The sequence below is a fragment of the Patiria miniata genome, unplaced genomic scaffold (genome assembly GCF_015706575.1).
Source record: "Patiria miniata isolate m_02_andy unplaced genomic scaffold, ASM1570657v1 HiC_scaffold_5, whole genome shotgun sequence".
Classification (NCBI taxonomy): domain Eukaryota; kingdom Metazoa; phylum Echinodermata; class Asteroidea; order Valvatida; family Asterinidae; genus Patiria; species Patiria miniata.
Genome location: NW_024037072.1, coordinates 39,091,500 through 39,119,485, shown reverse-complemented (window position 1 = coordinate 39,119,485; position 27,986 = coordinate 39,091,500). Strand labels below are relative to the sequence as shown.

The 27,986-nt window shown below is 40.8% G+C and overlaps 1 protein-coding gene across 2 annotated transcripts; it reads right to left on the bottom strand.

Moving 5' to 3' along the window:
* Positions 1 to 55: 55 nt before the first annotated feature.
* On the bottom strand, positions 56 to 27,125 carry LOC119741929 (muscarinic acetylcholine receptor M3-like). Of its 2 annotated transcripts, none has more exons than XM_038217886.1 (2): positions 27,054 to 27,125; positions 56 to 5,324 (listed from the first exon to the last, which is right to left on the bottom strand). In XM_038217886.1, the coding sequence occupies exon 2, from the start codon at positions 5,313 to 5,315 to the stop codon at positions 3,915 to 3,917; it is 1,401 nt and encodes a 466-aa protein (XP_038073814.1). In that variant the 5' UTR covers positions 5,316 to 5,324; positions 27,054 to 27,125; the 3' UTR covers positions 56 to 3,914. The 2 variants fall into 2 exon arrangements, with proteins under 2 accessions (XP_038073814.1, XP_038073813.1); XM_038217885.1 differs by lacking the exon at positions 27,054 to 27,125 and adding an exon at positions 10,384 to 10,699.
* Positions 27,126 to 27,986: the final 861 nt, after the last annotated feature.

Below are 27,986 nucleotides of genomic sequence, written 5' to 3'. Positions count from 1 at the left end.
GCAAGGTAAGGTGTGCTGAAACACGAAAGACAAAAAGAGGCTTACTGAACAAGTATAACAATCTTTTGTGGTTTATTCGAAGTCGACAGTCGCTGTATAGTCTTCAAACTATATACAAAATGTACAATATAAATAACGACTAACAATCACTACATCATGCAGGTCCATATTACAGCCGAGTTTCTCTTATATAGATATACGCTGCTTTACGCACACAGTTTTCATATTTTATTCAGCATTTGTGCTGTTTAATAAAAATCAACTAATCAACTGTAAACTTAAACAATGTTGAGGCGTTTGCTCTCTTCGGTGTCCCCACATGGACTAAGAAGTTGCAAAACTTGATTATGTTCCTCCATGTGTGAGGGCAAGGGAGAAGTTCAAGCTTCTGTCCCTACTTCTCGCCCTACTAAATTTCGATCAACATCGATGCCAAGTACTCTATAGCCCAACCATGACGTAAAAAAATAATTACCACCCCCACCCTCTCTGTCTTTGTCAATAACTGGTCAATACCTCAACACACAGCTTATTAAGGGTTATGAAGAAAACTAATCCCATCACCCTTCGCCAGACTCAGCTGCCTCTTTTCTCCCGTCAACAGGAAATAATACAAAAATCAAAGGGCCCTTCATATACACGAGTTTTGTCAACCTTTTATTGGCCCGACAGAAATGTTTATTTTAATTTTTTTATTATTATTGTTATTTTACCGCAGTCTGCGTAGACAGTACAAATGTCAAGACCAAGCCAGGTGTATCGTCATTGTTCGTGAGCACGAGATACCTTTCGAGGTAACTTGAGCAAGCCCCTACCAATAGGGATCCTTACAAAAGACACGAGCATACTGGAAACGTCTACAATATTTCGCAGCTCTGAAAAGCAAATTCGCAAGGCTTTGTTGGGAGATCACTTACTATAAACAAGAAACAAGGAACGTACATTCCGTACCTTTAACGTACATGGTCTTAATTCGTCCAACGAGAGCTAACAGAAATTAAAGGTCTCTAGCGCCCTTGGCAAAGTTTATATATTCGATTCACCAATAGACTCTTTGCACTGTGCAAAGGTGTTTTTTTTTTAATTATTTAAATTTAGTAACAATGACTAAACAAGATGTCTACGCACGCGTATCCCTCTGCGTGGAACCTTAAATAAAGTTGCAATGAAAAGAACATTTACGTTTCACGATTCGTTTTGAATGATCCCTACCAGCAACCATGTAACTTGACAGCCAATAAATGCACACGCACTCTGACCAAGAAACAGTCATTGTCGGTGACAACGCGTTCCAAAGCATTTACCATTTTAAACGAATGATTCTCTCAGATTAATGTTCTCCAAAAGAAAATGGTACTTGCATAATGCTCCACTTTCTGTGACAACGAAAATAGCTTGGATGCAATGCAAGGCTTGAAAAATGATAATTTCAAAATTCCCCCGTTCTCCGCTTTTTTTAATACTGGGGGGGGGGGGGGGTCGGTTAGTCGCAGTTCAGTCGTTCTTGTCAGTTTTTGGTCATGTCACATTCCCATCCACTACATTTCGGGCCTAATCGCGGTGCTGAATCGCACCAGGCTGAACTACGGGCTGAATCACGGGCTGTCACAGTTTTACTTCTCAAAATACGTATCCAAATCACAAGCAACGCAAAGAATTATGGTGGAGATCAATGTTAATTAGGCCTGCTGGTATGTTCCTTTAGTCATGCAGTCATGTCTCGTCGGCATAAGGACATACAGTACAGCTGAGGTGTGTGGATGAACATTATGCACGCCTCACTTAATTACAAATGTATCACGTCTCAGGATGTGAATGATGATTAACTTAAAATTGACCATAACTCTGAAAAAATAGTGTTGTAAATTTGATCTAATTAACTCAAAAATCAAAAAAGAAATAAAAGAAATTATCAACAAATTTGGAACAACACAGACTTCAATATTGTCAACAAAACTTGGAACGACACTATTGAAAAGTCACAATAATTCAAAGTTTCTTTCGTTTTGTTCCTGATCAAATTGTGAAGGATTGGTCAGTCAACTGTCTCACCAGGTCGCCAAGTCATATTTTAGTTCGGTCAACAAACAGACACAGAAGTCTCTTATTTCATCGGTGTAACGTGTTGCGTGAAATACAGCTATAAGCACTGTATGGTTTAGTAAAGTATCAAACCTTTTCTACAGGCACCGTCATTGCATTAAAATGTCAACAACACAAACTGAGTAACACAACCAGACAAGCCATGTCTACAAACACGGAGAAAGGTCGGCCAGGTCGTGAAGTCAGTCATCCACAACGCGCGCGAAAACACGAAATTACGTCTGTCCGCCTGTCATTTAAGGATGTCTTTATTAAGTCCGTCGCCTGGTGATAACGGCTGTCACTTTCCAGCTCGCCTGCGCTCATCGGAACAAGGCCTGATGTTGACATGCCCGGCTAGGCTGCGATTTCACTGAATGTCATTATTCAAGCCTTGCCGACAGACAGTGTCAAGAAAGCCTTCGTTTGATTGGAAACGTGCCCACAGAACGAGCAGACAAAGGCCTCTTTATATCTCATTTCGTGAAACTTGTCTTGGGTTCATCAGCTGTATATTCAACAGGGCGCTATTACTTCTAAAATACTGTTGTTTTTCCCCCTTGGAATTGTACCGTTCTCAATATTCATTGTTCAAGTGACATATGCTTAAAACTCAAGAACTACATACCTCCTATACTGTCTGCTGTAACAAAACTGGGTAGTAATTTAAGAAACCCTCGTGCATCATTGGAAGAAACTCGATTGTCTAAGTGATTTTCAAAATGTTCATCTTGTCTTTTTTTCTCTTAAAACTGCCAGACATCTTTGACACTACGTATTAAATATTATGGTCACGTATACAACTAAAACCCTTTTCTGAAAAAAAAAACCAATTGGTAACAAAAGACAAATAATTATGCTCGTTATGTTTTAGAGTTCGCGAAAGCACCTCCTCACCTATTTTGAGGGGAAAGTATTTTTTTTTTGTTCTTACAAGCCATAACGACACAAATTTTTCAATTGGCTAAAACGATTTTCCAGTAATGCTATTTCCTTGACGCTACGATGAAATTACAGTTATAAATCATTCAGTGTTCTTGATTGGGTCTTCTTCATGGGTTAAAAATAGTACAAACGAAATATAAATTAAGGCAAACTCATGTTTAACAAAATGGTAACATAGGAAGAAAAATAACATTTTCAAAGAATGTATGTAGGCATACTGCATAAAACGAGAATAACCGTCTCGAATCTCTGAGGGTTGTTTCTTGTACCAACGACCAATAGGTGAACAATGTAAAACGATAGATTTTTTTAGCACCCAAGTAAAATAAAAAGATATACCAGATCTGACAACAGAATCATAAGAACGAGTGGATATTGCCAGATGTTTTAAACTTTTGATAAAAACGGTCAATATTACAAAGAGAAAACTGTTCAATTTTGCACTGAAGTACTACAGGGTGAGTAAAAGAAAATCTCGTCGGAAGGGTTTTGTGCTTATAATAAAAGAATGGAACATGGCGGTACTGGTCTTCAATTAAATTATGACAATCTCAACGATGAAACTCAAAATGTTCGAGGTTAAGTCTTAAAGTCACCGTCTAGACATTCTGAGTGCTTAACCCACAAAAAAAACACATGCGTAACCGTTAAAACTAGGTTAGGGAAGTGCACGAAAGTATTTCACTGGCTTTTGGGCTGAAATCATTTACAGATGCCAATCATTAGGCATACAGGGAACTTAAGCAATTATTATAACGTATATAATTATGTGACCAATCTAGAAAAATAAAAACATTTTGAAACTTTGACATAGGAAACACTTACTTAGGCAGGAAACACTCCCATGCACCTTAAAACTAAACTCAGCATTAAAAAGATACATCTAACTATCTTCTCTTGAATGCTTTACAAGTAAGAATCTTATAGAAGGTTGCTCGGAACAGTTCATTGGCAAATGCATAGCATAGGGGGTTAATAGTGCTGTTAATATAGCAAAGGTAATAGCTGAATTCATAGAGGGGCATGGGTACACAATCAGGACAGTAACCCATAATCATCACCATAGTGGAGTACGGACTCCAGGTAATAAAGAAAGCGCCGAGAATGAAGGTAAGTGTCCGAGTGGCCTTGCGCTCGCTACGGCTTTGCCTCTCTCCCTTGACGGAACGCCGTTTGACCTCGTACTTACGACCACTAGATCGGAAGGTGATGATGCTGGAGCGCTTCTTCCCATTACTGTTGGGCTGGTACTGGTGCCGTAGCGGCTGATGCTGTTCGCTCTGATTCCGCCTCTCAGACGAGGATGTCTCGTCACTAGGATCGTCGTGGTCGTACGATTCCATCTCTCTACGAGGCGGAGTTTTTCTCTTGACCTCGTTGACCCGGTTAGCCTCAGCTGACAAGGCTGAGACTGTCGTTGAGGTGGTGGTACCGTCCGTGGTGATACCAACTCCGAGTGCTTCACTCTCCATCATTGTGGGCTCTAGAGTACGCTCGGGATACAGGTGGTCATGGGATACCCGTGGACGCATCGCCCTACCCCTGATCGACTCATCGTTTGCCATGCGGCGGTGGCTAAACTTTTTCTTCTTTCTCGATAGGTTCCGGATAATCCTATAAATGTAGGCGTACATAAGGAACAGGATTAACAGCGGCACCCAGTACACCATAACGGTCGAGAGGGCCATGAAGAGCGGAGAGTTCACCAAGAATGGAACGTAACATGTGTCACTTGGACGCGGGTCCCCGGTATGGAAATACGGCCAGCCCATGACCGAGGTGAAGTATAACAGTATGGGCAATATCCAGGTAGGAACGATCATTATGACAGCCCGTCGCATGTTCATTTTGTTGCGGTACCTGGCTGGGGAGCGGACAGACCATAACCTGTCGGCGCTTATCATGATGAGGTTGAGCACAGACACCTCACTGCATGAGTAGTCAATGGACAACCAAAGGTCGCAGACGAAGGTACCAAAGGGCCAGGTACCCATTATGAGATACAGCGTGTAGATGGGCATAGAGAATAGCCCAATAATCAGGTCAGCCGCGGCAAGACTGAGAAGGAAGTAGTTGCTAGGTTTCTGTAGACGTCTCTCTACTCTGAAGGACAGCATGACCAAGATGTTGCCACCGATGGTCAGGATCTGACTGAGCAAGGCGCTAATGCAGATGAAGACCAAAGCCAGTGTGCTGTGCGGGGTACCGTTGGACGTCAGACCATCGTCTGACGTCGTGGTACCAGGCGCCATTGTGGTCATCACGGCTGAAACGTTGGTGGTATTCATCACTGGCACCTGAAATGACAATAACACACACAAATAGTTAAATTGAGGGGATCATGAAAAGGACATAGCACATAGAAGAATTGCACTTGCAGGGCATCGCCACCATGAGCTGGTTGCTATTAATAAAGCGCTCATCTGGCAGCCGAAGAAGCGAGGCCACAAGAAGCGAGGCAGAGAGCAGACAACCTTCGTGGATGCTCTTCTTGAAGATGCTCTTTCTGAAGATGCTCAGGTAGTCACTGCGACAGAGCTGGCCAACCCGATGGAAAAACGTTCTACCTGGCGATCTATAGAAGGAAGGCTCGTCTGCGGACATCCTGATGATGATGTTGAACAAGGCAATAGATCAAAATATGACATCGCCATACACGATTTCAAATTAACAAACGGATCCGTACTGCTAAGCCGTTGTATATCGAGACCTTTAATTTTTTCAATCTTTGCTAAAAGAGGAAGCACTTGTGCGATATTAGGATTCGACTCTCATATTTCAAGTTTGTCTGTTCTCTATCCCCAGTAAGTTACCTGCAAGTGGTGAAATGTTAAAAGAAAAATGCTGTCCAACAGCTGACTGATGACAGTATCAGACAAACAACAAATGCGCAAGAACCATCTATTTCGGTTCGGAGTTCCAAGAGGCATCATGCAAATGGAACGAGTGGATAACAGGCCTCTGGTGTGGGATAGCGTTCTCACAAAATTTACACTGCCCTGCACTGCATGCCCATTCCAAATATCTAAATATAGCGTTCACATACATTCGCATGAATTCTATTGATTCCGCTCTATCACGTGTCACTTTCTTGTTAGAGTAGAAACGATTTTTATCCCATACCTAATGTATCTGTTACAAATTATAGTGTTTTGTTACACTGGGGCGCTTGCATCCGATCGACCGACAAAAATACATTGGTGCGGTGGATTTTTCTGGGTATCGTTTATGAAGAGGATATGGTAAATTTAATTTGTCGCTTCTGTGAATCGTCTATATTAAAAGCAACGCGATTTGTGTTATCAACAGCAAGTATAGTATGAGTTTCATTCATTCTTGTGAAAACGTAGTGTCGCAATTTGTCAATATTAAAAAAAGCATGTTGAAAAAGTCAACTGTTCTGGTATTACGCTTTTTGCTTAAGCTAGTCATGATGAATTAAGGTTTTAGTCCACGACGATATGAGCTTCATTATACCTCGATTTTTGTTTTAATCTGAAGGAGTCCCAATAAACAAAATAGACCAGTTATGCCAATTTTGGCATCCAGTATACAGACTATTATCAGGAAATTGGATGTCGGCATTATATTGCTAAAAAAGTGCACATCGCATGCGCACATCCAATCAGGGAGGGAACATAGACTGGCCGCTGGTCCTTCCCATATAAAGGTAGACGGGTAGTTAGTTCCAATGTAAAGCCATCGATTTGATCACCTCTGCTCGTGCCCAACATAAAAAACGATGTTGGTGGCTTTGTGCGTGGATGACATTTGAACACGAGGCTATAAAAAATGCACTCTTTAACGAGTAGGCAAAATCGCCAGTGTCTTTACTGAAAGGCAACTTTCAAGCATTTCAAACACATATAGCATGAAAGGAAAGTAGTGCCCCTGGAAAGTAGTGCCCCTCTTTTATTTGACAGTTGCCAGAAATACTTTCAAATTCAGCAAAAAATGTAAGCTCATCACTACACAAATGCACGTTAGTGTTACAATAGCTCCACGGGTTAGTACCACTGACGTGCAATATATATGAGCTTGTTGCCATTTTGAAATAAACTGGTTCCGCGCTAAAATTATCTATTTGATTTTTCAATCAGGAGGCAGGAATCAGACCTAGGGTAGTTCTGCATATAATTTGCACACATTAATAGCAAAACCTCCTAATGTATTCGGGATTCAATGCTAGTTACCTGTCCCTACATTGGAAAGCCGAAGGATAATGGAGGGACAGGGAGCCAATCTAGAGGAAACATAGCGTGTGAAATGCAACATGTGCGCATGCGGGCAAATGTCCGCTGCAGTCATTCATCCCAAACGTCATCCAGATTTTTTTCAATAAAATCTTGTAGTTTATTATATTCTGTGCCGTAAACTACCGTCAACAATATCAGCCTTCTTTTCGAAAATTTATATTTTTGGCAAAGAAAATCATCGGGAATTGAAGGAAATGGCAGATATTGGACTGATATTGTCCATTACATCAAGTACGGGCAACATCATCAAACAGGTCCGATGTTAACAATCAATCAATTCAAGGGCAGATGTAAAGACTTCTGCCCAAGGTGATCCAACAAAGTGGAAATGTTGGTATGATTGGTTTTTGAAGATGATTCAATCCTCTTGTAGCCTAAGTCATCTGAAAACGTTTTACTGAGAAGCTGCAGCCGTATATGAAGTAACTCCTTGAAGAACACCGACTTCAAGTACACTATAGAAAAATATGCTATGACGTAGATGTAATGCTAATCCAGCTTCGCAATGGCAGGTGGTCATCTAAGGGCGTGGGCAGGCTCCATCGAACCTTTCAATTAAAAAACCGTCTTGATCCAGGGCAGTTCACCTGGCGATATTATCCGGCACCATGGCTTTCGATTTCTGGCATGCGACTTGCGTCCATCCCATCAATATTCGTCCCCGTTTAACACCGCGTCCGCGAGCATGATTATATTCCAACATCCGTGGATAAAGAGTGAAAAGTCACGAAGCTGACGATTCAAAATCAGGTACCGTATTCTGCAGTGTCCTGTCGCTAAAAACGCTAGGGGTTGACCTGCAGGGGCGCCTGGCCGGAGGGGTCAATCTACAATAAGAGCAAGGCCGAGAAATTAGAAACACGACAGCGTAAAATCGAAGAATCCGGCCACGGCGCGAGAAATTAGAAACACAGCGAGCACATCAATCGAAGGAGGAAGCAGCAGGTCTCTAGTTGAGGCTCGGGGCTATCGCAGTGAAGTCTCGCGTGGCTTTGCCGAATAAATACGATTAGCGTTGGAAATGAGCAAGTGGTTGACACCAAACAGCCCGCAGCTAAGCTATGTTCGAATATGGCACAGTCTATCTCTGAGAGGCGTAATATCAGGTCAGTGGGGGAAAAAGTCTGGGTAAATAGCCCAGAGGCCAATCAGATGCAATGCTAATTTCTATCGCTGGATCCTGAGTGAGGACTTAACTTCGTTCCTTTTTTTCCCAGCTCTGTGTCTCGCAACACCCCCCCCCCCCTTTCCATCGTTTGGTGTTCCAGGCACGTAGGCCCTCTGTGGGTTGTTGTTTAATCTGCTGGCGCAACCCACAGACAGAAAAAGACACAGCAGAATCAACGGGCCGAGAACGAAGCAGCGAGCTCTAGCAGAATTGTAACCCACAGACACTGGGGCACATAGTTAATCTCTGCACACACTGACGGGCTTAGCCGTCAAGGAAAGTTCGATCATGTTACACTCGAGTGGTTTCATTACCCAACGGGAAGACGTCACGATGTAGATCTATTTTTTTTCTTCCCTGCGAACCAAATTATTTACAAGTCAGCCGGCTGCGCCGACATATACGGAAAACTTGGTTGCACTTTTCTTTTGGACCCCAATTTGGATTTGCAACAGAATAAAAAAATACACGAGGATTACACATTCTGGAATCCAACTTGACACTCTGGGGTGAAAATCACGAGGCTCCTAGGGGAAAACAAGGGCAGACTGAAACAAGTAAAAAAAAAACTCTCTAGGCTTCTCTACTCATCCTGATTTCTACAATTTGACCATATTCAAAGCATGATTCATCATCCAGAAAAAAACCCCAATTACTTAGGCCTACTAACAACTATGAGTTAATGTCCTTATACCACGCGAACGTCGAAACAGTTTTGACAGACGGAAACAGAAAATTTCAGAAAAGTTTTTTCTGTAACACGTAGGCCGACATAATCAAGATACGATAACATCATTAGAATTAATGAAGCAAGCGAAACTACAGTAAATCAATTCGTTGCAAATGAGCTTTTGGAAGATGTTATGGCCTCGAGCCCTTCGGCTAAAAACGAACAAAAAACAAAAACAAATGAAATGTCATCCGATCCGACATCATCAGGCCAAAGGCACATGCTTTTGTGTATGTATAGCACAGCACCTTACTTAAACCACTATTTTCTTTTTCTGACTTCCTCCGAGTCATGTCTGGCTAGCAGTGCGCGAGATGCACCGACACGTACGGGCTCGGCCTAGTGACGCCTATGGCTCGATGGCACGGTAATTGGTACGGTCTAAGACATCCACCCTCCGGGCTTGGCGGAATATCTGATTAGGACCAAAAATTGAATCATTTCTGCTTAGAAAAACAGAGGCTGTACCTTAAATGCCAACTTGTATATCGACTTTATAGTTGCACGGTGTTTTCGAAATGGCTTTTATAACCAATTGCATCTGGTAGCCAACCGGTCACTGGGAAGATTTGTTTATATTTAAGTAAATAATGACGATCCATTAGAACGACAATGCACTAACGGGTTTACAAATAGTGCTCAGTAGGAATATTTCCAAGTAAATGGAGATGCGATGAATGAGAAATGTTACCGTTTACCTGCACATAATATAGATCGATAAGGTCGGGTTTTGACAGTCAGATATTGTTTTAATATGTGTACAACATGAAGCTTGGAAACTGAAACATCCGCAGTCTTTGAGGGAAAAGAAATGGTCATGGAAGACAACATAATCTGACTGTATTCAGGCATGTTAAGTTCAAAACACTGCATGTAATGGCGGACGAGAATACCACTTTTAAAAACGTCTTTTGTATCTTCCAACAGCTTGCGAACGATTACTAGAAAATGTAGAGAAGAAATGCAGTCAAATTCCAATCTTGAAGACATATGCCGTAACAATCTTACCTTAAACTGTTTCTACCAGCGGTCGTTTTTGTTTTGAATAAGATTAAGTTGAAGCTGTTAGCAAACGGCGTTTCACTGATTCGATAAGAACGATTTTCAAAGTCCAAATGGGTATTAGTTCGTGACAACATCTTGACGATAATTGTTTAAATATTCAGATAACCGTTTCTGTTGAGACCAAACATTTATCTTACCATTTGGGAGTAAACCAAAGTGGGTAGCATATTCCTCTTGTAACGTCGGAGTCTTTTATCCTCCGATATTTAACGATCGAGGAACAAAACGTTTCGTGGATCGTGTACTTGTCTAATTAGGGCAGCTTGGTCGTAAAACAAATCGTATCGATCAGTCAAAAGTACAGCTAAGTTCAGTTCGACAAACTCGCTCGGCAGATGGTTTCGAAAAAGGTCACAGACAGTATTCATTCCTGTCCAAACGGTGTCCATTCCCACGACTTGTTGACACGAGACCGCCGACCGATATGAATGCCGTAGATATATGGCAACACACACATACTGCTCTATAGTCAAGGACGATGCGAATCCGAGTTTACAGAAACAACAGCACCATTTCCTTTAGGCAGAGTTTGTTATGGCAACTATTGCAACACTGACTCATGCGAATTTTTGAAAATGCAGGTTCTGTTGTGCCATTGAGCACTGTTTTTTTCGTGCAAAGAGACCTTGGACGCCTAATTGAATGTCACAATGAACGTCAACTTGCCGCACGTCACAACACTCTTTTTTCAATGTTCGTGTTTTGTGTTGCGGCAATAATATGGAATGCGGATATCGATCAATCAAAACATCGAAACACAGACCGTCCTTTTGTGTCAGTCTGTCACCTACTGAAGTATGAATAGAACCCACGAAATGGAACTTCACCTGACTTTTCTACCTATTCTAGGCATAACAAAAGGCACACACAATCTTTCCATTTCGATAAATTGCAAAGTAAGCGGGACGACATCAACAGACAGGGGGAAACTTATTTTTTACTAACTCGATCGAGCTCTTTCTTTGAAGTTTTAAAAAAAGTTCAAAAGATTGCACGTGATGTTTACCGAGTTGCATTCTGCGATATGGATTGCACGGCGCTTCCACAATCATGCCACACATGCGCAAACCGTACGTTATGATACAGTCATATGCGACGTTTTAAGGTAGTCTGGTTCCGGGACCAAAAGATTCTGACTATTTCTGAAGAATCTAAGGTCAGGCAGCCGCAAACGGTTAAAAAAACATGAAGTTTCTTTGGCTTGAATTTGTTTCAGATTTGGTTTTATCATTAAATGAAAATCATTTGCTTCATAATATATCGTACAGTTTGATATTTCTGTAAGAAAACAATGACTGATTATGAGCTGGAATCTTCAAAGTTAGGGACCCAAATAGCAGGCGAAGCCGATTTGGAGACGAAGCCAAGTTTTGGAATAAACCATATGTAACCGCTTTCAGATTCAGAATAATACATGACACAGCAAAGCCCTCTCCTCCTACGATCCGAGTGCATACACGATGCACAAATTCGCCATCGAATCTCAAGGGTTTTTTTTTCATGCAAGCAATGAATATTAATTATGAAATCATGTTTCTTTCATCTTTAATGAGCATGACAGGTAAATAAAACCTACATAATACCCGGAATTTTACCAGGTGCTATCCGAAAGTGTCGACAAAAAGCATTCGGCAAACTTCGGACATTTTCGGAAACGGGAGGCATTCCTCCCGTTTTGGTCACGTGCCATGGTGGCTGCCGGACCTTAGTTTCATCAGAAATAGTCAGAATCTTTTGGTTTTAAGGTATAACCTATGTAGCCTACAGCCAAAGTAAAACCAAAGCAATGGAGTTGTGGGGCAAATGTAACGTCATTCCTTCGGGTCGGGTCACCGATAGCGATTCAAAACACTGGATGTCGCGTAGCTTTCAGAATAGGAAGAGGAATAAACTAAAGTGTGATGCCTATACACACGATTCCAAAATCACAGCTCCTCTCTCTCTTTCAAAAACAAATCAACAACCCAACAAACAAACAAGCAAGCGAAGTATTCAACGTGCGATCACACTTTCACCCTATTGATTAATATCCGGGTATAAATAAGAAAGTTTAACATGTTGTATTTCAAAATTGAATCATATACAACCCTTATTAAATCAATGGTGTTTTCATTTCCTAATTTGGCATGAGGAAATATCAAATTATCCTGTGGTCCGTTTGGCAACTCCGTGGTCGAACTGACTAGTGACCACTCAGAAATTTAACGGTGGACTTGGCACTGGCTAATATTGGTCATCCGTATGAAGTTATGCCCGGAATAATAACAGCATAGTCAGGCCGATTTATTTAATACTTTTCATACGGAATGCGTCGGGGGGGGGGGGGTATTAATCACTCTTTTTCTGGAGGCATAAGCAGCCTTAAGATGGCCTTAAAATTCGAGTGGTGCAGCAGGCCAGATAATTACATTAGACAGGCTCAGTCTTAAAGGTAGAGTGGATCATTTGCAGCTATTAAAAGAGTAACCAAATTATTGTTAAAAAACTTAATTGGTTTAAATACAGTAATGACACTGAACTCCCTGTGAAATTATTCCTTCTGGCATGCTGTCATTTTGAAGAAAACAATAAAAGGAGTTAACAATAACAGATATGACAAGTGACACATTTTTGGAAATGGCCGTTTGTAGTTGGTTTGTATTTGGGTAAAACTGGGAATGGGTGCAAGCGCTGACACAACACCATTGATCTCCATATACACAGACAACACACACGCCACGCGCGCATGGCTGCTATTATTCGTGGGTTCAGTGAGAATCGGCTGAATGAGAATCATGTCCCGAATGCTGATTTCGGGATTGTGTCACGAGAGGGCGCAATTCCAAATTTGACATCCTGCCTTTTAAACTAAAATCAAAATCCAGAATATTGTTTTCTCCAAAAATATAGCATTCAACACAGAGCTAAAACTTCATCGGGTTAGTTGTTAAGCACCCGTCTTTAGATTTTGAGCACTGTTGTTGCTTCAAATGAAAAAAAAAAATGCAGAAAAGACAAGTTGTCCATTTTACCTTTAAAGTTGAATTAGGCAACAGATCTAGATTCTTCCTAATTTACGCCATTCATATATTTAACCCTTTTTTGCTTATACATTGTAAGTTATCGGCTTGTAAGTGTGACTATATGACTCACAGTCCTACCATATACGAGAAAGCTTGTTTGCGTGGGTTCCGCATAGAAAAGTGCAATATTTTAATCTGCAATTAATCAATATAACAGTTTCATTGATTTTGATGTGTGTCTCCCATTCGTGTCTTTTTATTAGTAACTGCAGTGAGTTTGAAACGATGAAATAAACCAGAATGGTAAACCGACTGTGGTATTAATTAAATTTTTATTAAGTTGATTAAGAAAATTTACCGAATCTCCTTGCTCAACCTAATAATTTGATGTACCTTTGTTTTTTAGTAATAGGCATATAGCCAAGTCATCTGCATTGGCAAAATCTTAGAACATGGAAGATGTATTTCAGTAAACCATGAAAAGGGAGACACTCATACCCCTTTAAATTTCATCGAGGACATGTTTTTCTTAATATCTTGCTATCTGAATTAAGATCTTATCGGGCGGGATTTCCACATAAGCCTGACTGGTTGGAAATACGAAAAGATAAAAAGAGACCCTGCGAATGGTTCGTTCAGGTTATAAGAAGTCATCAATTTGTTTTCAGTTTTATTCCTGAAATTTAGAATATCCCCCCTTGGGCTTCAATTGAGAAATTGTAACATTGAGGTTTTTGCTTACATTGATTTCACACTTTTGCTTACTAATATGCAAATTCGTATTAGCATAAAAAACAAAAAGGCACCGAAAGGAACTTTAAAATGGCAAAATTAAACTTGAAAATAACGTTAATCGGAACACAAAGGTGGATTTACAAAGACTGCACTAAAAAAATGCATTCCATGGGCCCTTTAATTGGACCAAAGACGTCAACAAGAAGGAATCAAATTTCTTGCGCGTTAGTACACACTCACTTCTGCATTTCCCCAAAACAACGGCAAAAACAAAGAAATTGAGGTAAAGAAGAAATAAGTGGGTTTTTATACAATGCAGAAAGGAGAAAATTAAAAATACATCAAACTTACAATATTTCAGAAATCAGAAGAAGATGGCGCTAAATGTCCAGCCAATCCTTGCTAGGATACATTGACTCCATGTCTGGGAAGGCAGAGACGACACGATAAGTTGTCGTGGACAGGATAAAAGTCCAATATGTTACCAGACAGGAAAACACATCTTATACCTCTCATGTTGACAATCATGTCGCCCGGTGGTTAATGAACTACCAGCCCTGCAATATCGAGCCAGCCTTATATATAGTCGCTCCTTGGACAATTATTTTTTTTTTATCCATTCTTTTTGAGCACACATTTCATTATTGTGGCCGGCGATGACGAGAGATCCGCTTGATTTGCTTTGTGTTAATTAATTTTTCATAAATTGTGGAGACAGGTGCCGACGCGTCGCTCAGGTTGGCTTAATTACACCTCGTCCTTGGTAGTGTAAACTACCATAGGTTTGCATAGGATACGCCGGGGAAATATTTGCAGGAAATGTGTATCAACACAGCAAGGGAGGAAATAAATGACCGGTTCATGACACCGGCCGTGTCTTGCGTTGAGGTTTTACCATGCGGTCCTATTCTCAAAGAATCAATTTTAAACTGTAGCCCTCTACCATGGGCAACCTTTCAAAACTACAATTTTACCTTTTTGTGTCTTTAAGTGTTGACAAACAAAAGCCCCACTTTTTAAGCGTTCAGAATTGCGTTCAAACTGCACATAATTATTCTTTGGAAGCAAATCCAGGGGCGGATCTAGCTTTCCGGAAAGGGGGGGGGGGGAGAATTGATAAAAGGAGCGTGGAGATGGAGCCTAAGGTGTGCCGAAGGTTCACCCTGCTACGAAATCCGGGGCATGCCATGCCCTTGGACAATTTTGAAATCTACGATGCTTTCTCCTGCATTCTAAATGAATAAATCAAGGAACTTTTAAAGCTTTTCAATTGTTATTTTTTTGCCTCATTTTACTAGTATCACAACATCAGTCAGCGGCTGAAAGTGGGGGTGGGGGTGTTGCAACCTCACACCAACCCCCCTCTGGATCCGCTACTGAAATCGTAGTGTGAATTACATGGCTTGGTAGTAATAACGGATACAAGCTGCCCCTTGAATCCAACCAAAGGGGTCAACTGTACTCCTCCAGATACCGGTTGCAATCTTTGAACTTAGGTCACGGTTATTCAAAGGTGCGGCAGCTACTAAAGGTGTTGTGACATTACACCTGTGAAATGACCTCCCGCGTTTCTCAATTTTCTTTTCCTGGTTTAACCCTTTTCACAATGTTTTGCCTAATAAATTAAATACGAAAGTTGCTGGTCCTATTCCAGATATAAATGTTAGGCCGGAGGACACTTTCATCCTGGCTTAAATTCAAATGTGACAGCTCTACTCGGGGGGGGGGGGGGGCAGGATGGAGGGACTTTACGTGCCATGATCGCTATCTCGACGACATTGCCTCTTTTTTCAAAGGACATTCTGTAGAATTATAGTTGACTCTTTCCGTCATTTTTATCATTCAAGAGTTAATCAGCAGTAAAAATTACATTTAAAAAAAAATAATAACTGCTAAATGCCAGCAGTCAAAAAGCCAGCAGTCTCCGTAAATCTGCATAACGTACACGTTCCATAATGGGAATCCGCCAAGGAATTCTTTGACCTAGAACAAAACTGTTTCCAGGCAAAGGACAAACAAATTGCACACGGACGGATGCAAACTCAAACCAATTTCACCGAAGCCATAGGCATATATATAGAGGGACCCGTGCATTCCAACTTGTGACGTATGATCGTCAAATTAAAAGACAGGAAAGAAAGAAAATACCCAGAAGGCTGCGTATCCACTCATCAAAGCCTCACAGACCCTGCAGAGCAGAAAGGTCTTTGAGAGCAGCGTGGCTTCTCTGTCCGCATCACGGAGACTCTGTCAATATTTAACGGTTCAGCAAACGTCGTCGTTGCTCCCCCTAAAAAAGAACAGGACTGACACAAATGTAGGCTATAGGAGTCCCAAGATATCATGTATACGTCAATGAACCTGGATCTGTACTTTGATATGTGGGCCTACCTCAATGGCTAACAGCTTAAATACACAAGTCTGGCTTTTGTCTTTTTTTAGGAGCATGATGCCGTAAATTTCCGGATCAATTTGTCGGAGAAATTTTACATGGCTGCGTGAAACGCAATCCTCGCATGAACTGTGCGTTACATACGGTAAATCAAAGTCAAATTGCAAGAGGTGGTTTCTTCATTTGTAAACGGGTGAACATTCACCTGCGAAAGTCATTGAATATACGTGTTACACATTAAAAACCGATTCCAAAATATTAACAAGTGCATTCAGTACCAGCAAGCTTCATCACAACAGACCCATTGGGTTTCTTTAGTTACATAAACACTGAAGAAGTAAAAACATTAAGAACAATTTCGATTGCAAAATATTTGTCATCAGGTTTCAGTCTACCAAGTAACCACCCTTTGTACGTCTTTCAATCTGCCTTTTAATCTTTCCATTGTTAGGCCTACTATCGGCAAAGATCACTAGAATGCATGTTTTCCTCGGCTGTTAAATTTAAACTTTGTTTCAATATATGATTTTTTTTCCTTCTTAACAAGCATGTGGTTCAAGGCAATCTTGCACATGTCATGTTCCCAGCATACCGTGAAACGAGCTTACTTAATTACAGACCTCCACGCGCAGTAAACATTCACTGTTTTCTGTACAGTATATAACAATCGCTTATTATTTTTTTTGTAACACATTCCGAATAGGCCTATAGAAAAAAATCAATAAAGCCAAGGTTCCGGAGGGCGCTCTTAAAGCTAGAGCATGCAAACAAGACATTATACATTGAAAACGATTTTTTGTTAATTACTAAACAAACTCATTCCCGGGCTTAAAATCAAACAAGTTCGAAATGTTAGACACTGGGGGCATGTTATTTCCTTAAAATGATTGGTTTTTCACTACAGTGAACAATTTTTTCATTACTTCATTTCAAAGTTTCCTTTTTGAGCTTGTTCCTTCTACCAAACAAACTGATGAAATTAAAAATCTTACCACGTAAATTGCAACATTACCACATGCCCACTGTTAATGTTGCACTTGTACCGAAAATGTATTAATAAAATATTAAAACATTTCTAGCACCTTATTTCATGCATGGTTTGTTTCGTCCGGCCTATAACCCGTGCACGACATTAACTTATAATCAAAAATATGAAGCACAGCTATCCCTGCAATGCGTTAGTTGCAGTCTCATCTGGGTACGTCAGCATGCAGGTTTGGTTTGACGACCAACCCGTAATCACAATTTGGTATCTGTTGAAAACCAACAGATTCCCTATGCTATAGGCAACCATATTATTGATGTTGATCAGGTTGTCCCAAAACAATCCAACGGTACAAACACGATGTACAGTATAGCTCTCATAAGGTGCCCCAAAGTCCAAACGTCTCGCAAAATCCCACTGTTTAATGTCTAGGCCTACGTATAAACTAAGATACTCTGTTCGAAGTTTCATTCAGGCTTGATTTGTTTTGTTAAGGGTTGTTTTTAACAAGTCATGTTTATAGATCGTCGAGTAGTCAAGGTTATAGATCGCCTTAGCAGAACGCTAAGGAATCGGTGCAATCATGTTTGACGATCGACCGATGTTTCTCCCTTTCGACGCGTAGGTGGTACTTAGTGCTAACCGAACATTCAAGCATGCATCCATTCCTCCAAATTCATCAGTGCTAAATTTTTGCTTCTAAAAGCTCGACTGACGAAGAAATGAATGTTTCGACAATATACGGGCCTAAAACCTCGATATTGCGAGAAAGCCGATGGTCGATTACCTTTAGTGGATCAGGAGAGCATTTATCAACGCGATGACAGCTACCGTCTGCCCGAAATACGCGCCTTAACACCGCGAGCTTGGTGATGTTCTAAAGGAGAAGATGGAACCCGCTAAAGTCAGTATTAACACGGATGAAGTGATCTGACAAGTGGCTTTCGACAGCGCTCTAATATAACAATTGCGGCGCAGGACTACAGTAAATTGCTATGGTGTCGCCATTACTGTTATCTTATTTCATGTGTTGATCGACCGTATTTTTATAGTCTTTCCCCTTTATAACCCGCAATATAAGATGGAAAGCTTTACAGATAAAAAGTGAAAGAGTCGGACGCGAACTGGGAAACTAGGTTAAACTAGCATCTTTCGAATTCGCTAATAAGAGCTTTTTATCCACTAGGGGCGTTTTGAGATAATGCTCAGGTAGGTATTGCGTACATTTGGTTGACTTGCGAATACACTCGGATGTTAAATGTAAATTCTGTAGATAATAAATAGCAATCGCAAGTTTTGCTTCGAGTTGAGAGCGAGTTAATTTGGGACGCCAAAATGTAAACGTCACATGCCACTGATCACCATTTCCACTCAAAAAGAAATTCATAAATCCATGCACAGGCGCCTAAAAAAAACATGAATTCCGATTCCATGCAGTCAATCTCGACTCGGTCAAATATAGGCCTAACTATGTTCCAGACGGAATTGTCAACTACACAATCTACATGTAGTTGAAGTATTTGTGACATCAGCCAAAATGAGCTGCCGCTTTCCGTAGCGACGAGACATCAGACGGCACCAAGGAACCAAAGAAATTAGCCAGGGCTGTTTTAAGAGTGAGGTGTTCTTTTTTGCGATAAAATGTTTCAGTTATTAGCTTAGAGCTTCCCTAACTATAATGGAGCCTTTCCCCCCTAAAAAAATTAACAATTGAACACAACCTGAAATAAGTTGGATGCAATTTTTTAAAGGGTTCGCCGGGCCGTATCCTTACTTGAATGCATTACTGAAAGCGTTTTTGTGAAAACAAGTATTTGACTCGAAACAGAAAAAACCGAAAATATATTTCGGTTCAGCTGGATGCGACTGAAACAAGAGATTAACTTTGCTTTGAGAAGACCCGTTTGGCTAAGACTTTTTTTCACAATCTTTGCTAGTGTTTAGACGTGATGCCCACGAGGCGACTCAACTCACCTTCACGGTCACTCACATTGAGAGACAGAGACAGATAGAGATGTATATCTTCATGTCCATCACGAGGATTGTCCCTGTTGGGAATTTTCCTACTTAGTAAAAAGCAAGGGGCATCTAGATCCCGCTACGGCTTCGGCGGAGGCCGTTTGCTTTTAACTCGCGAGGTTTTGTTGGTGTCTCCGGTACACTTAGCGATGTGAGTGGATATTTCCGCTGTAAGGGGAAATTTACCTTTGGTGCCACAGTGATATCGTGCCCTAGGGATCTACCAGGAAACAAATCCACGAAATATAATGAAGAATTGTATCCTTTCAGGGAACAGAACAGATTTTTCTTCATGGTTGGCTTTTAATTTGACCTAGCTTTACGACCCAACAAAAGAGCTCATTATATTTATGTGGGTATATAGTGTAGTTCATTCAAGAGTATATGGAAAGACCAAGTGAGCTGCCCTTATCAAAAGCATTTAAACCTGATCACTGCTTGCTCTCTCTTTTTCTCTCGAGCTAACACGAAAATTCATTTGCATTATTTTTTTTCTGGATATTTACCGTTCACTTGAGTATACCTCTGATTACAATTTGTTTTATTATCGATACTTTTTGGCTTCAATTCAAACGCCATTTGTTAATGACTAAGCACTTATCCTCAATAAGTAATCGTCGTCCTTGTGTGTCGCCAAAGTGTCTGCGAAAATACTGTGAACTCATCGATAGGTCCGGTAGTTCTGCGGATATGCAGGGACAATCATTATTAAAATGTGTGCACTCACCACCTGCAAGTTATGCACAATTGCACAGGTACATTTCAAGTCCGGCTACCTTTTTCAGCTGGTAATCGTTAGAGACTATTTTCAGCACCACCATTGGCACGACTGTTTGGGGCAGTGGAAAGCCTTTACATATTGATGTTGATCTTGTCAAATCGCAGTTTGTGCATAGAAATGGCGTTTGAGTCGTAGGTTGAAGGACCAAGATCGGACAGAATGGATGCTGCTGCATGACACGGCGTACAATTCAAGGAGGATTGTGCAATTGTCAATTGTCACAATGAGTGTATGATGTGGCCTTCACAACACAAGTCAACGAGTAAATTAAGCTGGAGCGGAAACGTGTATACCAATGAGATGGAAACTAAAATTGACTTTACCAGCAGCAGATTTTTAGTGACGTTTGAAGTACCATCAGTATTCAAATAAAAGTGTCTTCCTGGTACAACTGGCCTAATATGAAATCCATGGTAAATTCTTACCTTGTGCGTCCATTCTGCGTACGCTGGGGAAGGTACAGTCCACATGGTGATGGGCACTCTTATTTTATGTGATGGGCACTCACATCTCTTGACAAAGATCAGTGCGCGTAACGTAGGTGCTGGTACGTAGTCTGTTACTGATGGTCTGAAACATGCCAACCTAAGTCCCGAACGACACAGGCGTAACACGGCCTAGCGCACGGTCACTGCCAAGTGCCTTTTCATTCCCCCGCTAGTCACACAGTTGTGAGGGGCTTTTTGTTGCTTAAATAAAGGATAATCCAGCCGGGCATTATGAAAATTAATATCCGTCGATGCAGACACCTCATTCGACGAAGCGGGCGTTGTGCAGGGGTCACGTGTCAGCTCTCTCCACGCGCGCCAAATCGAGCTCCTCCTGGCATGCTTGCATTAGACTGATGAAGTGGTCTCTATAGCCTCATAACGGATGACATTATGAGACAACAGAGATGTACACGGCCTCCTTCTTATAAGACACTGACACAAGCCGAAGGTGGCTTTCTGGGAGGGAGAAGGGAAAAAACATGACACAGCCTGGCGCTGAGGGAGTTTACTAACCGCGTACGGCGGTCACTGATGGAAGTGTGTTTAGTCCCGTCTCTCCAAAACTGTTTTTTTTTTCACACAGATCTGAGAGCATCTCACAGTTCGCGCAGATCTAAGAGCATCTCTGTGTCCTAGCTGTAGATTCCTGTATAGATTGTTGACGAGAGTGAAGTGGTTTGTTGAGGCTGATCTCAAGTACCTTTTTAAAGGAAATTGCAGCGAACGTTCCTCTCAACGCTGGTAACAACATCAATCGAAATAGAAACTGTCCGTTACTCACTGACGTCTGTAGTAAATGTAACAGGGCTACTCGAAACAAAAATTGCTAGGAAAAAAAAGGTTTTCTGTATAATACGAAAAACATTTTTCAAAATGTCAAGCGCAAGATAAATGCAAACGGAATTCAATTTATTGTATAAATATGAGTAATTGCATCCTTAGCACAAAGTATATCACAACTTAGCTTAAAACAACAAACTTTCATCAACCCCTTCCGTGATTGATAAGGAACTGCAGTAAAATAAATTTAAAAAAACATAAACCACACATCCAAAGGTCTGCCAGTGAGAGTAACGCACCCGGTCTCATGGAAGAAATGACGTCCAAGTGTCTTTCAGCACCAGTTATCCTTTCCATTATCACCGCTGAGGGCGTATATTATGCACGGATCAAAATGTCACCCGAATTTCACTGTTTTCATTTTGGACATTTACACATAATAATGTCACATTTGCTAGATGTCTTCAATGACGTCCTGACTATAATAATGATCCATCTGGCTCCCATCTCCATGCCCTGCAAAAGTCGCCTTGCTGGCGTGACCTCGTAGTTCAGCGTCATTGCCTGGGCGATGGTGCGTTCGGAATATTTGGACACAGACATGACATTCTCATTAAGACTTCCAATGCAGTCCAACATGTTTGGTCGTTTTTACAGTGGTTTGGCCTATCACTAAACTAGAAATATCGTGACCATTAAACATCTACCCGAGGTCACTAGTTATCAAAACGTTTTACTATTTACATGTGTAGCTTTTTTATTGCATTGAGACACAGGCATTCACATGCAGTCGAGAACCTTACCTACTCAGCCAGCTCACTAAACTAGAAATATCGTGACCATTAAACCTCTACCCGAGGTCACTAGTTATCAAAACGTTTTACTATTTACATGTATAGCTTTTTTATTGCATTGATACACAGGCATTCACATGCAGTCGAGAACCTTACCTACTCAGCCAGCTCAAGTCGGCTTGTACGAATTACAAACATTGTGCTTAAAAGGATGCTCGGATGCATGTAAATCCGTGTTACATCCCCTGAACATGTTCATGTTATGTGATGCAGCAGTCCACAGGCGCCTTCTTGATATTAGAAAACAAAGCAACTTCTTCCCGACCGTAAAATTACCTCGAAGAAAAGAAGCGGTGGAAACATCGTCCGCCGTTTAATAAAATGAAACACAAAAAGCGTGGACTTTGCTCTTCAACTCTTCCAGGAAGAAATCGAAGGGATGTAGCTCCCTTTCAAAATGCACGTAGGCCTAATAGACAAACCGGCACATTCTTTTGTTGTAAAGCATCGTTTCAAAAATGTTAGCACTGACACTTTAGTACAGCTGTCAAACGAATTAAGTAAATGGACGTGCTGACTAAGGGGCGGTTTGTAGTCTTAGATTGAACAGAAGCACAGCAAATCGAGGCATTTTCTTTGAGAGGTGCTGTCATAAATTAGCAGACTGTAAATTTGAAAGTGCAGTTCGGCTCTCGACAATTGTGTGTACACATGTAGATTAAAACAATCCTATAGAGGTGTACCAACTGAAGTACTGAATGTAATCCTTGTGTATGTCTCATGCACGTATTTGCGCTCGTTTCATGTGAACGTAATAGTGCCAAACATAACTAGCCGATCCGTATGACGAGGATATGATATACAAGGGACGCGAATTGCCTTCCCAAGATCACCTACTTATGTATGACCGACGAAACTACAATTTTCATAATCCCGGTCTGAACATGACTCCGCGCGTTTCTCGTCCAACGCCCATTTTTAGATGAAGTTCGCAGTCGGCTTACAAACAGCTGGCAATGGAAGTAATATAAATGTTCTATAAGTAACAGCGCAACCTAGAGTCGGTAGTGTCGCCCCCTCTTCCTACCCCTTCCGCAACTACTTCGCGTTTTTGAATTTCTCAGCTATTGACCCCTCTTGACAAGAAATTGTCGCCCTCCCTTTGGTCAACGCAGTACCAAATACCAATTTATACCATAGATAAATCACGGGTTGAGACTTTTTTTTTATTATTATTTTTTTCTTTTCAAACGACATTACTAAACTGTGTTATAATTATAACGCATCTTGTTTTTGTGATCAAACCTATACAGCGGTTTTCCAGTTGTTGACCTTTGTAAACGAACTTTTTTACCAAGGCTATACCGCAAATATTAATATAGAGCTTCTGTATGTGAGGTTCCAGGGAGTCTGCTATTCTTGCACACCCAATCAGGCAGGCAGCGGGCTAGGTCATTTGACTTTTTTTCTGCATCGAACTATTCAGTATAAACTATACAGGTGTTTTAATAATTTGTAATTCCTTAATATGATTTGCAGGGGGAGAAAAAAAAATAATCGCAACGTTAATTTGCGGAGTCTTTCCTGTTTATGTTATTTGGAATGATATATGTTACCGGTATAGTGTATACAAATCGAGATTGTCATTACTGATTGCCTGTGTAAACCTCACAACGGAAATCTCATTACGAAGGAGGAGAACGACGTTACATTATCTGACCTATTTCATGGAAGATTTCACGACTCACATAAAAGGGCATCATACCTGAGGCGGAGTCTTACACAACATTTGAAGTATGTAGTTGACATTGACTGTCTATTCATATCACACACTTGGGCACATATAGCTGCAAGTATTAATACGGCACCCTTTTCGATTGACTCTTCGGGGATCTTCCAATAACAGAGCGGAGTTTGCCCCATATGAAGCGCAATTTCCTCTCTGACAAACAACCCAGATTTCACCCCTAAAAAAAATTGTAGAGAACGGTTCGTCTTGCCCGAAGGGGGAAAATTATTCTCCGGAGAGGACGAAATATTAACCGGGAAACCATGTGTGAAATCTGCGCGGTGGGGGCTGGCCGACACATGCCGACCTGAAAACGCTCAAAATAATATCATTTATTTGGTCGTGTTGGGCATTATTGTAGTGTGTTCGGCTATTGACCCTAAAAAAAAAAAGAAGTAGGGAGCCTGTCCTTTTCTGTGGAAAAAAGTCGAGTTGATCTTTTTATGAATATACATATAAACACATGTATATGAATTTTCTTCTAGTTATTTACAAATTTGGTGTGTACTCGATCACTACTAATGTGAATGCTTACCTCTGAGATATTCTAAGTTACAGATATGTGGACATTTAAACATTTTGTTTTAAAAATATTTAGCCACATTTTTAATATAAACTTTGTATAGCACAATTTAAGCTGATAAACGGTAATTCAGAATTCGCAAGCGTGTAGGTGCACGAGCCCTGACGATGAGTTGGGTAACATTTCTGATATCGACACTTCAATATACTTAGCATATTCACGCTTGAAGTCTGTGTACATTATAACGAGGAGAGAAACCGATTTATTTTTAATCAGTAGGCCCTAGTTGAAATCACAATTCCATATGTTACAGTTGAAGGCTATTTCGTATAACTGACCGAGAGTTATTGAAGTTAGGTAATCCGATATTATTTTTGCTAACAATCCCATCCACACAAACGCCAATTTGCATGTTAATGTATTGTTCTGAATCATTCTAAAAATGTTCAAATTAACCACAAATGGAAACTGACGGGGTGAATTATAATGTTTAAAAGTTGGACAAAGAAACTGACTGCTAGCTCCAGTCAATTTTGAACTTGAAATACTTCAAAACATGAAAGGGAACCCGATATGCATTGAAAGGGAACCCGATATGCATCAATTTGTTTGCAACTAACTTCTTAAACAAACGTATCTGATGTAATTACAGCACAGTGTTCCATGGTTCACCTCTCACTAGAAATTAAAACCCGGCACGAAGCGTGAAATGACTCTCCTGTAATGGCAACAACCTACCTGCCTCTACCCATAGCAACTGAACGATTTCCAGAGGATTGTGTTCTGAATCAAACCATGCACAAAGCCTATCGGGTACTGAATAAAGTCATCTTGAGCATAGGGAGTTTCAATAAAAAATTCACAATGTGATGTCTTATTCATATCATAGAGCCTTCAAAACGTCTAGTAAGGAATAAAAAAGATTGATTAGGCCTATAAGCTACAGGCATGGGACTGTAGGCCATGCATGTAACCAAGCCTGTAAATCATGCGTGAAGTCAAACCATGCAAACCAATACGGCACCCAACCGGGAGGAAACCATATAATCCATCCCAGGCAACCACAGAGAATTTTCTGTCCACAGACATTTTCCATCCGCTTTAAATAATTTAAGCTAACTTGCGATTGATCATTCGGGTTTTCACGACATAGGCCTAGAGTTACAAATGAATGGGACGAGCAGAAATCACCAACGACCTATACATAAGGTTATCGTATGATCAAAACAAACACATATTATTTTTAAATTGTGTTGCTGTACATTAAACCGTCTGCATAATTATGTCGGTTAAGATGGCAGAGGACAGAGAAACGCCACCAAGAATCACAGGTAAATTATGGAATCCAGTCGGCATTTTTTTTTCTGCAACCAAGTAAAGTCATTTACCTTAATAAGCATTCGAACAACATACGTGACTGAAATGATATCATGTGATTTGTAAATAACTTTAAATTCGAGCGAAGGTTGCAGCTTAAAGGAAGTTAAGTCCGCGAACAATGCCGTTGACCAGCTGACGTTATCCACATTACTGTGAGTGACTATACTTGTTGGCTGCAAAAAAAAAATGCATTCTGTCGTCATAATAAGTATCAGTGCACATCACGGAATCGGAAAAAAATAATAACGTAACCTGATGCAGGGTGAGCATGTATATGTATACCATGATTTGAAAAATCGCCACATGACTGTTTATTTGTTTCTCTCACTTTCTCGGAAAATCTCGCAGGATTGCAAATCGAGCAGCGCGGCCGGTGTTTCGTCAAGGACCCCTAGAATTGATTGCTCTTCGTGTTTAAGTCTAATGCGGAGAGCGGAAACTTTGCCCTGCCGCATTTACAATCAAAATTCACATACTGGCACTCGAGGCGACTGGATCGGTACCTACTCGTAGTAACACACACACACACGATGAAACTTGACTATATTAACTAGCCCTTAGAAAGTGCGGCTTCAGAGCGAAGGATGAGACTCTTGACTTGCAAAAGTGGCGGGTTTTATTCGCGAAACAATCGGCTTCTCAAGCAGCCGGAACGTTGGTTCTCTTCGCACGCGCACTATCGGAATAAACAACATCAACCACGGCCTGCATCAAACTGCGAGACATGTTCGCGGGTAGCGCACCAACCACTTGAGCAATGAACGTTGTATCCATTTGATGAGGTGGTTTTGGGGACTGATTAAACTATCCTCTTTCAACACAACGGTTGAGGGCGGCATTTGTATCGATACCCCACAGCACGAGTCATACATTTTTGAAAACAAAAAACACAAGCTCATCCCTTCATTTTGTTCCACATAGATTGAAGCAAGTACTTGTATACACCCATATTTCTCGGTTAGTTTTGTGTGTCACATTAATAGCTGGGCCCTATGTCAAAAAAGGACAGGTGTTCAAATCATTAATCATTTTCAAATTTTGTTTCATTCACAAGTTAGTTCAGACAAAAGAATGACAAAGCTATCAGTTCATCTTCAAAATCACAGTTTGGAAATCTTAAGGAAAAAGGAACTTACCGTTGCTATGGCGGCATTGGACAACTGATTTCGTCACCAAGGTGTTAACCTGAAGTGGAAGGAGTAAAACATACACCTGTTCAGTTTGTTAATTAATCAGTTTCAAATGAGCCAGCTGCATATATACCAAATATAATTACCAACCCCTTAAAAACACATACACCCCAGCTGCAGTACAAGGTCACTATTTCAAACTGAACGAGGTTCGGTGTTCAGTTTCGCACCATTTCAAAATTAACTGCACACTCACACAACAGACAGCAAGAATGGAAATGCTGTCCTTGACGTCCACACATTACGCGGTTTATTATACCGCGGTTGATTCAACTTTGGATCAAACCACGCGATCGTGCGGCCGTTGATATTTCTCCAACAAGTTGAGCTGTATACGCGTAGATTTCGCATTTAACATTGTGTCTGAGTGCGCAACTCTAACTGTAGCCTTAGTTCGGAAAGTGGATGTTTCTCTCACAGAACTAATTGCGTATCAAAACATACAACCACGTCGTCCTGCACCCGATTTCACGAAGCGCTACGACGCGTCGCAACTCGAGTTATACGACGTGTATTAAAACACGTCGCAACTCGCGACGCGTCGTATCATCCATTTCACGAAAGTTGCGATGTGTTGAATTCGTCGTAAGTTCCTTGACAACGGCTTAAAACACGTCGCAAGTGACGACGTGTATATAGGTCATCGCAAAATAAGAAGAGTCATTTTCTAAGCCAGTTTTATGCCATAACAATTACATAAACGGAATTATAATACCGAGGCAATGTGTGTAAAGTTGTAAATAGAAAATTCATTGAATACTTATGAATTAGGCCGGAATATTAGAGTTAAAATTTCAAAGTAGCTATACAGTCCAATGAGAGCCTGTTTTCCTTCAAAATTGCATCGCACGACCGCCTTTTTTTTTACGTTTTAACAAA

Excerpts from the sequence above, each read along its gene's own strand:
- LOC119741929 (XM_038217885.1), bottom strand. The coding sequence starts at position 10,413 with ATGCTACCCACTTTGGTTTACTCCCAAATG. Across the intron at positions 5,325-10,383 it reads CTTTGGTTTACTCCCAAATG|GTGCCAGTGATGAATACCAC; the intron begins GTAAGATAAATG and ends TTGTCATTTCAG.